Raw genomic sequence first — 16,741 nt, 5'->3', positions numbered from 1 at the left:
TCATGAGCTTCTTTAATGATAAAATTACAACAATTAGAGATAAAATCCATCACCTTTTGCCCTCAACTTCTAACGGTTCACCTTTAAACGCAGAGTCGCTAGAAATAACGACTAGTCTCGACACATACTTAGACTGCTTTTATCCTATAGACCTTCAACAATTAATGTTAAAGATATCCTCAGCTAAGCCATCTACCTGTCTCTTAGACCCCATCCCAATGAGATTACTCAAAGAAGCGTTACCCGTGGTAAACACTTCATTACTAGATATGATCAATATGTCCTTATTAACAGGTTATGTACCGCAGTCTTTTAAAGTAGCTGTGAAAAAACCTCTTCTGAAAAAACCCACCCTCGATCCTGAGGTCTTAGCAAACTATAGACCTATATCTAACCTTCCCTTTCTCTCCAAGATCCTTGAGAAGGTGGTTGCTAATCAGTTATGTGATTTTCTACACAGCAATAGTTTATTTGATGACTTTCAATCAGGATTTAGAAAGCATCATAGCACAGAGACGGCACTGGTGAAAATTACTAACGACCTTTTAACTGCTGCAGACAAAGGACTTGTCTCCATTCTTGTTTTACTAGATCTTAGTGCTGCATTTGACACTATTGACCATTCAATCCTGTTACAGAGATTGGAACACTTAGTTGGCATTAAAGGAATTGCTCTAAGCTGGTTTAAGTCCTATTTCTCTGATCGATCTCAATTTGTTAATGTTAATGATAAATCCTCCAAGTACGCTAAAGTTAGCCATGGGGTTCCTCAAGGCTCAGTGCTTGGAACAATTCTATTCTCCTTATATATGCTTCCTCTAGGCAATATTATTAGGAAACACTCAATTAACTTTCACTGTTATGCGGATGACACCCAATTATACTTGTCAATCAAACCAGACGAAACCAGTCAGCTAGCTAAATTTCAAGCGTGTATTGAAGATATAAAATCCTGGATGACCTATAATTTTCTGATGTTAAACCCTAACAAAACTGAAGTTATTGTACTGGGACCTAAACACCTCAGAACCTCATTATCTAAAGACATAGCTACTCTGGATGGTATTGCCCTGGCCTCCAGCACTACTGTCAGAAATTTATTTATACAAGTTATTTTTGATCAGGATATATCCTTTAATGCCAATCTAAAACAAACCTCAAGAACAGCCTTTTTTCATCTTCGTAACATTGCCAAAATTAGGAATATCCTGTCTCAAAACGTCCCATAAGACTCTCCAGCTGATCCAGAATGCTGCAGCGCGTGTTCTCACAAGAACTAAGAGAAGAGATCATATTTCTCCTGTATTAGCTTCTCTGCACTGGCTCCCTGTTGAATCCAGGATTGAGTTTAAAATCCTTCTCTTGACCTACAAAGCTCTAAATGGTCTAGCACCATCATATCTAGAAGACCTCCTAATACCCTATTGTCCCACTAGAGCACTGCGCTCCCAGAATGCAGAGTTACTGGTGGTTCCTAGAGTCTCTAAAAGTAGAATGGGAGCCAGAGCCTTCAGTTATCAGGCTCCTCTCCTATGGAACCAGCTCCCGATCTGGGTTCGGGGGGCAGAAACTGTAATCGCTTTCAAGAATGAACTTAAAACTCTTCTATTTGATAAAGCTTATAATTAGGGAATGAGGAGTTGCAGTGTTCACCTAACTGGCCCACCTGCTTCTCTTCATAATTGTTAGATTAATAATACATAACAAAGTAGAGGGAGGCAGGCCAGCCAAGCCCTATCCGGCAGGGGGAGAGTTCTAAGCCCGAAAAAGCTACCTCTCCTTATGACCTGTCTCTCTTAGTTACGCTGTTATAGTTACGCTGTTATAGTTCTAGACTGTGGGAGACTTCCTTCCTTCCTTTGACACACTGAGCTGCTCTCTCCTTTCCCTTTCTATTACTATTTGTGTGTATCCCGTCCCAGAAATGCTTGTTACTAATCCTAGCTTCTGGGGAGTTTACTCCCCGGAGTCCTTATGTTTTTTCCCCCAGCGTATTTCCTTGGAGAACGTTGGCACCAAGATCCTGGTTGCAGCTGCCGCCGTGGTCCTGCTGCACTCCCTGCTGAGCTCAGCGGTGCCCTGCAATGTCATGCAGCTTCCTGCTGAACCCTGCTGCGTCCTGCTGAACCCTGCTGCTTCCTGTTGAACCCTGCAGCTTCCCGCTACATCCAGTCACTGTTCCATTATTAATGTGACTACTATTGCCACTGTTCATCACACCCCCAACCGGCCCGTCAGACACCGCCTACCAAGAGCCTGGGTCTGTCCGAGGTTTCTTCCCAAGAGGGAGTTTTTCCTCGCCACTGTCGCACTGCTTGCTCTTGGGGAATTACTGTAATTGTTGGAATTGTTGGGGCTTTGTAAATTATAGAGTGTGGTCTAGACCTACTCTATCTGTAAAGGGTCTCGAGATAACCTATGTTATGATCTGATACTATAAATAAAATTGAATTGAATTGAATTAATCCTGAGTCCTGCATGTTTTCCCTCACTCTCAGGTCTCAGACCAACTGTTACCCAGGTGTGAAATTTGCCTGTGTGGCTGATTTGCTCTCTCAGTATCTCACCTCCCCATTTACAATCAACTGGTCTCCTGTTAGTCTATATACTATATACTCACGTGCCTTAAGAGTTTATATATATTCTGCCACCCCACCACCTCTCAGGGCTGTGATGCTTTGATAACCAGCTATGAAACACTGTATCATATATGCCTCATCTCCAATTTGCAGTATTCATTTTTCATCCTAATTCAAACAAGGATTAATTAAAATTGGAGTCATTTTTTGCCTCCCTGCAGCACATGGCAGCGGTGTAATCCGTTACAGACTTCTGTGCAACCTGTATTCATGAGCTTTTATCTAAGCAGTGTTTTATTATAACAATGGTGAATAGCGTCTCGTGTGGCTGTGCAGGCACACTCATGACGATCTCAATGGGCCCTCCTATTCTCCACTATCCTCATTTTAACAAAGAGTAATTTTTCCATTGTGCTCTTATATAAAACACACATCTCCACGTCTCTCTCATCACCCAGTGGTACAGTAATAAAGAGAAGCTACAATCTCTCTCCGTCTCACACCCACTCTCTCAGCATTACGTAGCCCTATTCTACTTAATAATTACAATGCACAATCGAGGAAGAGCTAGACATTCAACTCTGGCCACCGAAGACCCAAATTCCAATGGGGAAATCATCCTCTAAATACGAAAAAATCGTTTGGGAATGGGACAATGTCCCATGTTAATAAAGCCCCCCCTCCAGCCGAGTACAATGGAGTCACTGATCATCTCATGTCATCATTAAAGCCCTGCGTTTCATCTCACAGCTTTAATTACGGCAAAATGTCAACCGTAAAAGATGGATCACTTGATATTCTGCTGTTGCTTATGAGAAATGTTTATGAAGAGTTAGACTGTGACTCACAGCTCCCCGTGAGAATATTCTGTCCTGCTCTCTCCGACTTAGCTCGCACTGTGGTTTCGATCTATATCAATATTATATAGTGCAGTTCTATCATCTCAGCGCCCTTCTGCCATCTTCACCGACATCACATCACTATAGAGCAATGCCAGTGAACTGTAATTGCACATCGTTGTTGCTTTGCCATAATTATAATTGTAATAGTGCACAGGGAGAAAACGACTTAATAGTCTCTGGGTAATTACCCCAATTGACTAGATGGTGGCTAAGTGGATTGTTTGACATTGCGTGGACGTGTACATCTTCGCATATGTGCATGTGTATGTGTGTGCACATGTGTGTGTATATGGTAGCAGTTGACAATAAACAAATACCCACAGGAGACTGTATTTGTCAGTATGACAAAACATACCATCACCCTTTTCAACCACCAGCCCTGTGTGAATGTTCTGGCACAGCACACACACATTCACACTTTTCACATTTTACTTATGGAATCTTCAATTTTTTCCTCATGTATCAATACTAAATGAGCTATTGCATGTCATCTCTTTTGTTCTGAATTCCTGGACAGAAGAGTTACTACTTAATTAACTGATTATTTCTTCAAGATTAGACTATTTTAACCATTTAAACCACCACTCAAATCATTACATAATGCTATGATCATTCTTGCAAAGGAGGTCAATTATTTTAAATTTTGTTAAGATTCCAAATTGTCTTGCATTGCAATTTTCTTTTTAAATGTTAGGTGTTGGTGAAATTGTATCCATAATCTTCTTATCTGCATTCCTAGACCCCTGGTAGGCATGGGCCGTGAAAAAGTCACAGTTTCAAAACCGCTAAAATTTTCCATCACACCGTTCCTGCAGTATGAGCTGTTTTTTTATGAGATAAATAAATATAAAATCAGAAGATTTGGTCACACTGCACACATTCGGACCTCCCTTTACTGGTTCCCAGTTTGAGCTACATCTGATTTCAAATACTGCAGCTTCTGTGAGCATATAAATAGCAAACAACCCCACACAATCATATTTATCTGATCTCACCATCCCTTATGTACCCTGTCACGCCTTCCGATCACAGGGTGCTGGCTGGCAGACTGTCACCGACAATGAGGAGAAAAATTAGCAGGCAGCAGAGCATTTCCTACCCAAGCTACATATCTTTAGGACCGTTGTCCCCTGGGGAAGATAAACCTGTGTAAATCTTCAAATCCAATCCACTGTTTATCTTGGGAAAGACACACTCTCCTCTTTTACTTTAATTTCAAGAGTAGTACACAGAGGGGTGCACTGGTAGCTCACCTGGTTGAGCGTGCGCCCCATATACTGCAGTGGCCCGGGATAGAGTCCGACCTGCCGTCCTTTTCTCCATGTCATCCCCACTCTCTCTCTCTCTCTCTCTCCCCCCTTTCCCGTCTTCAGCTGTCCTATCAAATAAAGGCCAAAAATGCCCCAAAAAAATAGTATACAGAAATCAGCTTTCTTGAACCAAGTCCAGAGCTGCCTTTCTGTTGATGCATCATTACACTCACTTTCTATCTATCTATCTATCTATCTATCTATCTATCTATCTATCTATCTATCTATCTTTAAAATGATGAGTTGTAAAGTGACACAGCAGTCATCTCCTTCTTGGCACAAATCTCCAAGTGGAGAGAAAATGTAAATGGCTATACAGCAGTTCACATGGTGCAAATTATAATTAATTGCGACTATGTCTACGTCCAACCTTTGTGTATGTGTATACATGTGTTTGCACGGGAGTTCTTGCTCTTGTGTCACTGAACTGATCAAATAAAGCCAAAGCTATCTATAATCTATAAACCAGGGTCACAGACCAAATGACAGACATAATCTGTAGTAAAGCCCAATTTAGCAGATGATTTGGGCCTTGGCTCAATAGTTTACACTGTTCCATATTCACAAATCACCTCTTAGTGGACAAGCTGGGTATGGATCAGCAGACGCGGCTCATCAGAGGAGGCAAGTATGCAAGCCACATCCTCCTCGGTCATATAAAAGCATGAGGGTTTAATTTGGTGATAATACAATTACAGCACAGGAAAAAAATAAAATAAAAAATAGGAAACGGAAGCTGCATGTGAATGTAATAAATCAAAGGTTTGCTGAAAGAACCCAACGGCAGATCCTGATCACCTCACTTCACTTTCTCTTATAGCCGCAGTGATGAGGTTAAACCCATACAGCTTATTTGTCTTGACTCTGACAGAGTAGTTTATGTTAATGATAAGGTGAATCATTTAAATGCCCATGTTCCATGATACAAACACTGTATGTTAATATTATTTCAGTTAAGAAAGTAAAACTGTATGTGATTTATTAATTTAATATTGATTTATTAAACCAAATCATTCATTAAAATAGACAGTCCGTGTTGATTTTGCCATTAGCAATGTAAGAGATGCATTACAGTGGTACAATACAGCTACATTGTACAATTGCTGTATGAGTCTGGCCAATCATCATTTGGTATCCATGCTCAGTAGCACTGTCAGGGTCCTGGAAGTGCTGGGTGCCTCTGTGTATCTACCCTAAGCCCTCCTCTCAGTCGTTGTGATGTGGGACAAACATGCATGGACGAACATTCCATTATTGCGTTTGGCTTATTTAGAGCTCCTCCAATAGCTGGGATCTATTTAAAAGGCTTTTTGTAGGATAGTGGACAAATAAGAAACAAACACACTGTCAGTGGGGTCTGTGACAATACTACTATCTGGAATTATCAGTTGAGTCTGTGCAACATCCCCGTGATATTATTGTGTGTGGGAGGGTGGGGTGAAGGTTCTTTGTGTGTGTGTGTGTGTGTGTGTGTGTGTGTGTGTGTGTGTGTGTGTGTGTGTGTGTGTCGTGTTATGTGTGGGTGCATCCAAGGCTTAACGTGTGTGTGTGTGTGTGTGTGTGTGTGTGTGTGTGTGTGTGCGTGCGTGTGTGTGTGTGTGTGTGTGTGTGTGTGTGTGTGTGTGGCCTTTCAAATTCTGGCAAAACTATCTAGGGCCGAGTGGATTTGCAAATTGAGCACATTACAAATACAAAGCAGTGTGCATCGTACTGTACAGTGTTTCCCTGCCCCCACCACCAGTCTTCAGGCTGTCAGGAGGGCAACCAGTTAAGGCAGTATACGCATGGATTAAGGGTTGAAGGGGCACAGCAGCATATGGTGCCCCCTGATATCCATGCCCCTTACAGTATATTGTTGTTAGACCGCCTACGTGTTTGCCACGAGAAAAAGGTCTCACGGGCCTCCCTAGGCCTCCGTGTAGAACCACCACTGCTCACAGGATGTAAGAAAACATTGCTCATCTTCTCTTTTTTATTCAACCGTTAAAGTTTAGAGCTCTCAGCAACTTTTAGTGGTTAAAGGGTCACGTTTTATAAAAGAGAAAATAAAAATAAAAAATTTAATAGGCAAACTGTGAGTAATTCTGTGAAATATTACTATGAAGGTTTTTTTAAGGCCTCAGGTGTCTCTGTGTGTGCATGAGCATGAGCACACTCGTGCACACAAATGGGCGAATAAGATCTTTTTTGTACAGTATATGTTTGTATAGGCATGTATTGCAAACATATGTCTGTGAAATTTGAATGTGTGTGTATGTGCATGCATAAACTGGTAAACTGTGTGTTTCCCAGTTTGTCAAAGTCCCACCTGTGCCCCCTCCTGTTCTATTGGATACAACAGTGACAATGTTAAGGTGAAGTCTGCTGTAACAATGCACAGATGGGATATCTGGTGCTTGCCTCTCCCCTCTCTCTCTCTCTCTCTCCCTCTCTCACTGTGCGCCTTAACGCACCATTCTTCCTGGCTGTTCACATGCATCAGATTTGACATGCTCATTCGTTGTCTGCAAGGACAGAACAAGCGAGAACCACTTTTCAGTCTCATCCTCATCCCTGGAAAGTCATTTGTGTGTTGAAAGTGTGTAGGAGGACGGAGAAAAAGAGGCAGAGAAAGAGAAAGTGTGTGAAAGAGACGCACAGAGGATCTCAAGAGTAAAAAAGAGAGACAGTAAAAGAGAGTGAAACTGTTAACAGAGTGGTGTAAAGGGAAGCAAAACACGAATACAAAGGTTCGAGGAGGTTAAAGGAAACGTCGCGATATAGGTCAGGAGGATGAAGACAGAAAGTGAAGTTGGACCTGTATTCTGAAAGAATGGCACTTGAGAGAGAGAGAGAGAGAGAGAGAGAGAGAGCAGAAGAACAACACTAGTAAAAGAGTATGGCTCTGTGGCGCTGTACAAAACTAGTATAAAGACTTATAATGAAACTACGGAGAGCTGACGCAAAACCTTTCCTACAGGGAGCGACTCAGGCAGTTAACACACATTTACTGAGAGCCAAAGTGTTTCACACCAAGAGCTCGCCTTCCACTCCTGCAGGGACATTTCATTTTGGTGTCCAAAGTAACACTATGTGGTTTATATGAGTGTGGTGCTGACCCAACATGCACAGCTTTTTGGGGCTAGCTGTACACACACAATAGTTGGCTTTATTGGAACTTGTGTTGAAAGTTAAATTTCAGTTTATTACAACTTGCATCTTATTGTTTTAGTTTTGACCATCCTTCCAATCAGTTATTATAATATTGTACGACAAGGCAAAAAAACACGAGCAGTTAGAACGCGTGTAGTAAGTATAGTAGGTCAAAGTGAGCGCCTGAATTAAATACTGTGGAGAAACATTTTTACAAATGAGAAAAAGTATATAGACAAACAGCCCAACCAGTCACAATAAGGCACTGACATGAGTGACAAAGTTGGAATTGTTGAACGCTCCACTGACCAATTTCCTTGGGAAAACCCTGAAAATTAAACCGGGATGTTGGTTTGTAAACAGTGGTAAATGTTCAAAACTGACATTTGGGGTAATCATCTTTAAACTTCTCTTTGTCATCCAAATAACTAACCTGTGGGTTTGTTTTCTTTTGTTTTCCCTGAACCTGTTCCATTAGGGTCTTAATAACTTAATTCATTGCAGTCCAATTTATTACAGCTTTAATTTGATCTTTAACAGAGATATGTGGCTGTATTTCAGATTTGGCTGTGAGTCACAATATAGTGTTATTTTTCACATCATATATGCTTCAGCTCTGTTTTCATATTCCCAGATCTCAGCAGTTATTGTGGTGAATGGCCAAAACTATCAGATTATAAAAAAAAAAAAAAAAAATGTACCTTTTAAATTTCTGTGCCACCCTGCTGCCTTCCAAAATGTGTTTCTTGTTAATATATTTTGAGAGTAGAGAGAGTGAACTAGATTAAAAGAGCAAAAGCACAAATAAAACAGCAGTGTTTTGCCCCAACAGTCAGTTTATGAATTACCTATGGCTGTGAAAAGCCCTGGGCATATTTAATGCAGGAGAATCTGTCCCCTTTTTCACTTTGTTCCCCTTTTATTCTCTTCACTCAGTATTCTGCATTTTCACTCCATTAGGAGATGTGAGTGTCAGGACGACAAGATGGTTTCAAGTCCAGTTCATCTGCTCACCCTGACCACAAAGACAAACGATTCCACTATATTACATGCTGCTGTCACAGGGATAAAATCATGGTTAAGAAAACTTCCACCAACACATTGTATGAACAGCAGCAAGAAGCTTGTTAATGCCGACTAGTTCTCCATCTTTGTTTGAAAACCACGTCGTGTCTGAGACCTCTGACCCTCAGAAGCTTTTAAAAGCTCAAAGAAGAAAAGTCATTTCTGTAGGTGCTCTCGAACAAGCACCTAACAGTAGAGGTAACCATTACAGAAAAGCACAGACAACCCATAGAGTGCAACAGCGAGCAATTTACAAAATGACATTCCTCTAAAATATGAAAAGTATCTGGTCAAGACAATGACTCAACGGACCACCATGCACTTAAAGCAACTCACAGGATCTGCGTTCTCTCAGTGTGACACCAGCCAGCTCAGCCGCTGGGTTCATCAAGTGCTGTGCGGTCATTTAGTTGTTGTGTGGATCAATTAAGAATCAATTTTAAATTAGTGATGCAAGGCCACAGCACTGCAGGGAGTACAGTTGAAAATACCTATATATAGTCCTTGCTTCAGGACTCCCTCGTGTCAGGAAACTCTGACCTTAAACCACCCATCCTTCCTCTCGGCCTGCTGTGAATGCAGCTACAATATTTAAATTTTTTCTTTATAGACTGCTTGTCTCTCTTAGAGTACTGCAAAATTAGTTTTTGTATTGTGCACACAACACTTGTTTTAGATTAATGGCCACATTATCATCATCATCATCATTATCGCCTGAGATTTGTGATTGGTTGATCAAACTGATGATGTCATTACAGTCTGGGGGAAACCTTGATCCTTTGGGATCCACTGTCATTTATTTCCCTGGGGAATATGAGGGCCCAGACACACACACACACACACACACACACACACACACACACACACACACACACACACACACACACACACACACACACACACACACACACACACACACACACACACCGTGCCGCACACACTTGGGAATAATGTGTCCACAGGAGCATTTCCTTCGCCATTGATCTGAGCTCATAAAGGCCTACAATGATAAACACAGCAACAACTCTTGGTGTTACCAGAAATCAACTTAACAACCCTCTGGCAGACACTGATTGAGAGCCGCAATATATCACTCACACACACGCACACACTAACACACACAGACAGACACACATACACACACACACAAACACACACAAGGAAGTGAATGATTTAGGGGGGCTCCTGTAAAATATAAATCAATGAAAGATAGAGAGAGCGGCACTATTTTTTCAGAAAAGTGTAATTTTGTTTTTGTTGCTGACACATTAACCTTTTTGGTTGATTGTGATTTCTGTTCAAAAACTGTTACATAGTTTTGCAGTCAGATTATTGTTTGAAAACAGGTTTAAATCGGCCATTGTTGTGATATGGATGTGATATTGCGCAGGATCTTTTGCAAGAGTACACAAAAACAACAATAGGAATTCTGTCAGAGCATAGTCTGTGGAAAACCCCAATTTGTGACTGTAGTTTAGGGTGCTGAAACACTCATGACTTTGCCTGGATTAAAGGGATTTAAGAGACTTTTTTCACTCCCTTTGTTCATGCTGAGCCTTTGGAACAATCCCTGACAGTAAGCAACTGTTAAACATGAATTTGCCATGTAACTAAGCAGCAAACCAAAACGTATTGATAATTGCAAAGAGATAAATATTTAAAAAAGGTTTTTGTGGCCATTAATGTCATATCTGCATGTACCAAATATCTCCTGAGACACATGTGTTATGGAAGGTCCTGTCAAACCTCAAGAGCCAGCGAAGCAAAACTGCTCATTTCAAGGAGAGGATCTTCAGTGTGCCGCGACAGGAGGAAGACATCCTCTTTAAATATGTATAAGCCCAGGGCTCTTCACACACACACACACACACACACACACACACACACACGCACACACACACACTCGAAAGGAAAATCAAGTTAAAAGATGTTCTCATCTGAATGGTTCAATCTGTCACAGTATGTTTTATAAACTTAAAGCATGTATATTCACTTATGTGTTGTGGTCTTGTCATGGATTTATTTCAGCTTTTTTTGCATTATACCTTCCCCTCTGTTGCAGGACTGCAGTGATTCATGTCATGCTTTACTTATACAGCGGAACCTTTTGCAGGTTCTTAACTAACATCAGCTTTCACACTTAATCCATAGAGAAGTTATTTTACGACTCAGGGCAATGATCTTGTGCCTCAAGCATACTCAGATAAAACTGGTTACTGCAGTACTGCAACACAGATTTGCATTGCAACTTGATTTGCTAATGAAATAAAAAAAAAAGTCTTACATGTCATAAAATAAAAGTTGAAATGCTTCAGTCACACAATTTCTCTGCATAGAACGATAGAGCAGGGACAATGTTGTTCATCTAAAATTAAATTAACTTCCACTGGAAAGCAAAGTATTTGCCATTTTAAGTGTTATAGATGCCAAACCTGAATCTAAAACAAGTTTGACAAGCGTACCGCCTGCCTCCAGCTCAGCCTCTGTTTAGAGGAGTTCCCCAACACTCGTTTGAATCATCTTACTCAAATGCAGTTAGAAACTCAACTGATCACAATTAAGCATCAACAGCTACGCGCTCATCATTCACTCATGATTCCCTTATTTGCCACTCTGATTAAAGTTACAACCAACCCCCAAACCTCAAAGCCCCAAACCTCTGTGAACTGACCACATCTGATGTTTGCCCCAGATGCTTGGCCAACTGCCGTCTTTGGGGCCTAGTTTAATGTGTGCTTAAGAGACCATGGGACCAGGCGAATGCTGCGCCCTCTTCCTCATAATATCTGCACATCATTTATTCATTCACACTCCCCAGGATTGCGGCTGCCGCCATCATCTGAGCACCCTGTCGTCTGAAGTTCTCTGCGCATCTGTCGCTCAAACGTACACACGCAAATGCACACATGCACTTTGCAAGCGTTCCCAGGGGTCTTTTAATTTTTTGAGAAGCTATTTTTAGCGAGAAAAATAATCGAGGTGGAAAGTTCCATCTGTCCAACACTCTTGTTCCAGCTGCTCCTTTTTAGCAGCAGGCGGAAAGAGGAGGGGAAAAAAACACTACTCATCAGATAAAACTGACACAGACGGGATTTTCTATCATATGAATTCTGCATTAGCAGGATTTTTTTTTGATTGAATGCTAGGTGCATTACATTTAAAAGAATAAAACCTGAGTATGTTTAAATGGCTTACTGAGCTGTGCGGCTCTCTCCACTTTTTATCTATCTTATCAAAGCTCATCCATGCTCTCATCCATCATTATCTTTGACTACCTTCAGCGTTGAAGTAGCAATAGAAACACTAAAGTAAATATGGTTGTGGTGATTTGCAGTTATCGGACCTGCTATAGATGTTAACGTAGTTCATAAATGTTGGTTTTGGAACATTTCCACCAAATTTAGCCCAGGTTTTACCTTGACAGATGTCTTTTGGCCCGCAAATCACCAAAACCAACCTGCATCTGCATGGCATGAATCATATTTGAATGACCAATCGATTGAAATGAGATCAGCAAACTGAGCAAAGGAGACCATGGCAACAACAAACACATCAGAATTGCTATGCAATTTCATACTGACACTTCTGAGCAGATCCTCAAGGGTCAACAAGCTCACAGAGAAAGTGGAGAAAGGAGCTGGTCTAGGTTCATCTTTGATGCAGACTTGAATGCCCTGAATCTCAATGAGCTTAAGAAACACTCCCTGTTGTCTTCTTTCACTCACTGGACATTTCATTGTAAACATACAGGACAGCGTGATGGAAGCCCGGTGGCTAATCCAAACATTTCAGTGTATGCCATTTGAAATGTTATATAAGATATATTATGCAGACAACCAAAACAAACAACTGTTCACAAGTTCAGAGCCACCACCTCTGCTTGAATTTAATTTGCTGAATTGATTCGACCTCCGGATCGGTCCCTGCAACACCCTGGAGGGTTGTTCTGGGTGAATCGTTAAATCGGGGCATCATGGACAGAGCAGCTCTGTGTTGGTATCGCCATGGGCATTTGTTGTGACAACAGCTGAACCAATCAGTTTATTAGCATAGAGCCGCTACTGATTATTCTTCTAACTTTTACAAACTTTCTTCAAACATTTTAAGCACTGCAGATCTGAACAGCCCAACATTTCTTTACTGTGTAGCTGTGAGATGCTGTATTACTAATTGAAAGGAAAGGATACAATATTTATGTGTGACTGGGGAGGGCTGATGGCTGAAGAGGGACATAACATCTCATGACATCTTCTAACTAAAGCTGAAAGTAGAAACCTGGCCATGGCTGACGCCTGTCCAAGTCATTTATAAATTTGACTTCCTCCTGTTATAGCTGCTCACAGTTTTCTGCTTTTAAAACTTTCCTCTTTTCACTTCTTTTTAAAGCTATAGTGCGTAGTTTCTGTCGCTCCCATGAGGAATTCTAAGTAATGACAACAAATCTGTCGGCGTGTCCACATGATACAAGCCTTACGTGATCGCTCCTCCACGCAGTTGCTAGTAGCCAAGGAGGACTCGGAGGATTAAAAAAACATGCTGGACACTCAGAAAAGGTAATTATCTTCACTTGAGCTCCTGCACGGGAAAGTCACCGGATGCCACAATCTTCTGAACATAGCCGTACTGAAAAAACTGTAGCCGGAGGATAACACGGTGTAGGCAAAACCGATTGTTTTCGTTTTTCTCGCTACTGACAGCACTCCAAATTTACAAACAACAGAGCTACATGTTGAAATCTACCGGAACTCTTCCTTTAACTGTTTAGTATGCGTCAGCTACAAACGTATAGGCCTACTGGATGGTATGCTGGATGGTATGCATTGCATTAAAGCCAAAAAACACACTTGTCATAAACACAGCCTATCAGCGATTTAGTTAAAATGAACATGTTAGATAAAATTGAAACTATTCAGGCCTCACTGTTTAATAACCCACAACAATCTGGTGTCAGCTAACATAATGAACAGATCAGATCAATCTAGTGACAATGTCTGACATGCAAAAAGTGGAGGTCAGTACACACAGACAAAACAATCAATACTGACTTTGCTGCATCAGAATGTATTTATAGAAACACTGGCAGCTCCCCACCAAGACGCAAGAGGAGAAAGTCCAGAGAATGCAGTTTTTTTCTGAACAAGCTGGCTTGTTAATAGAGCTGCTGAGCTCTTACATGCTGAGCAGTTTGTTCTTGCTATAAAATCATTTGTAGACTTGAACCTTCACTCTTTGCAATGGCTGATGTTTTTTTGTTTTTTTAATTGGATGAACATGTGAATGTGGCCTCAATCTACAATTGTTTATGTCAAACCGTGTTATTAGACGAAAGGTCAGACTGGTCCAATCAAATAAGCTTGTGTGTGTGTGTGTGTGTGTGTGGTGTGTGTGTGTGTGTGTGTGTGTGTGTGTGTGTGTGTGTGTGTGTGTGTGTGTGTGTGTGTAACAATGAGTAAAGCCGACAAGACACGATACAGCCACTCACTCCAGAGGTATATAGTGAAACAAGTGAGCAGTGGAGTGAAACACCTGGGCAATCAGGACTAAATTCAATCTTACACAATTGTTCTGTCCAAATTGACATATCAGGCTGGTGTCTGTGTGTGTGTGTGTGTGTGTGTGTGTGTGTGTGTGTGTGTGTGTGTGTGTGTGTGTGTGTGTGTGTGTGTGTGTGTGTGTGTGTGTGTGTGTGTGTGTGTGTGGGTGTGTGTGGTTGGGTGGAAATGCTTTTTGTATCCTGACATGAGGCTCCAAGGAGACTGGATTTTCTAGGATTTTTCTGCTCTGCTTTGCTATTTTTCAAATAAAGATGTGTGAAAAACGTTTCATAAACTTGTGCATTTTTTAACATTTTAACATAATGCAATTTAAACATCTTTATTTATACATCATAGTTGCATTAATACATTTACAAATAATGCTCACTTATTGAGTCATTAATCTTGGTACTTCTATTCCTGTAAATTCAGAATTGTATTTCCTAAATTCTTTCCCAGAACTACAGGAAACGTAACAAATATCACAGACAACTTAAGTGTCATTTTCAATAGTCCATGGATATTATATTGTACAACAATGATCTAAAATAAACAAACTTGCATCCACTCCCAATAGCACTATTGCTGGATTACTAATAACACAATTGGACTTAGAAAGATAAGACCAACAAACTTGCTATTAAGTAAACACACACAACACACACACACACACACACACACACACACACACACACATACATACACACTTCCCCATAGGAGAATTGTAGGAGCACATAGTGGTTTTCCTCTCCTGAGCTCCACGGTCATGCTTATCGTCAATCGGGCGGGTACCGCAACCGTTTGAAAAAGCAGTATGTAGACCTTGTGTTGTGTAAGACGCGCAAAGGCGACATCAGGCAGGGCAGGGCGCATTATGGGTAAGATGTGCACAATCAAAAGTGCTTTTGGGAGAGATGACATGGCGACTACTGGGAAAAAGTCATCCTAAATCGGTGCTTTAGTTTTTGTGGAAATGCCGGGGATTTGTCAACCTGATCCAAACATGCAGTATTAAGGAGGAGGGGGGATCAAATGAATGTAGCACGCGCTCTTGGAGAGGAGAGGATGAGCCCGTGGCACTATTTAATTCCAAATACATCTGTTTTTGCAGTAGCCTACTGATGCACATGTATTGCCTTTTGAAATAGTTTCCCTATAACCTATTGTTATTATTATTATTATTATTATTATTATTATTATTATTATTATTATTATTATTAAGCCTATTGTATTATGATTATGCCTATTGTATTATTATTATTATTATTATTATTATTATTGTCTGTGTACAATGTGCATTGTGCTTGTAGTTGAGGATAGCACAAGTTTCCGAGTGTCACACAACTTACCCTCCATGCAGAAAATGACCATCCAGGCTATCCATAGGTCCGAGTTATGAAACTTCACCATGGTTCGTAACTGTTCAGTGACTGGTTCTCAGTTGTAGCCCAGTGCCTCCTTCTTTATGAAATCTCAGCTCCGCTCACAGTTTCCCTTGAATATAAGTAGCCTAACTGTTCCTTCTCAAGGCATGTGGCATGAAAGCAGTCCGGGGTTTTACGCAGCGCAGACCAGCGACATTTCCCTAAAACAACGTGAAATGTGTGGAGAAAACAACACAGAGAGCATTTCTGTCCAACGGGCACTCGTCTCTCCTTCGGGCGCTTTTTTACTTCTCCTCTCCTCCTGTTCTTTGGTAGCTGCTGGTCACTCCAAGACTGTTTTCTTTCTTAGACTTCTCCAGTCAATTTACGCACACTTGGTACAACTCAATGTGTACCTGCTGGTGAACAAAACTGAAAGTGACTTACAAACAGACCAGAAACTGGCACTTTACCCGTCCGCTTGGTGAGTCTCTCCAACGCGTCTTGTTGCGCTCCATGGTTTCTCGTCTGTTCTGCTGTAGCCGAGCTGACCAGGGTGCAAAACAAAGAGAATTGGAAACAACACGACTTCCTCTTGATATTTTTCAAAATAAAGAGCCCATTGGACGTTTTGTCCTCCGCAGCGCTTTGAAAATAGGTATTTCTGGCAATGTGAGACTAGTCACGAGGTGGCTTAAGGACAGAGGGTCAGTCCGTCAGTCAGGGTTCAACCATTTCCCTCCTCTCCTCTAGTGTACTCCCTACACTATTCTGAAATTTTTGAAATCGTTTTCACTGAAGTCACTAAAACTTCCTTTAACAAACAATTCAGTTAAAAATGAAAACCATCCACTC

At 41.1% G+C, this 16,741-nt stretch overlaps 1 protein-coding gene across 1 annotated transcript in view; it reads right to left on the bottom strand.

Moving 5' to 3' along the window:
* Window positions 1-16,402, bottom strand: part of igsf11 (immunoglobulin superfamily member 11) — a 103,527-nt gene extending 87,125 nt beyond the window's left edge. The window contains exon 1 of the mRNA XM_028573423.1: window positions 15,872-16,402. Coding sequence (XP_028429224.1) covers window positions 15,872-15,932 — 61 coding nt within the window. The 5' untranslated portion in view covers window positions 15,933-16,402. The remainder of the gene's footprint in view (window positions 1-15,871) is intronic.
* Between the last annotated feature and the right edge of the window lie 339 nt (window positions 16,403-16,741).

The sequence above is a fragment of the Perca flavescens genome, chromosome 3 (assembly GCF_004354835.1).
Source record: "Perca flavescens isolate YP-PL-M2 chromosome 3, PFLA_1.0, whole genome shotgun sequence".
Classification (NCBI taxonomy): domain Eukaryota; kingdom Metazoa; phylum Chordata; class Actinopteri; order Perciformes; family Percidae; genus Perca; species Perca flavescens.
This window is presented reverse-complemented; position numbering and strand designations above follow the sequence as displayed.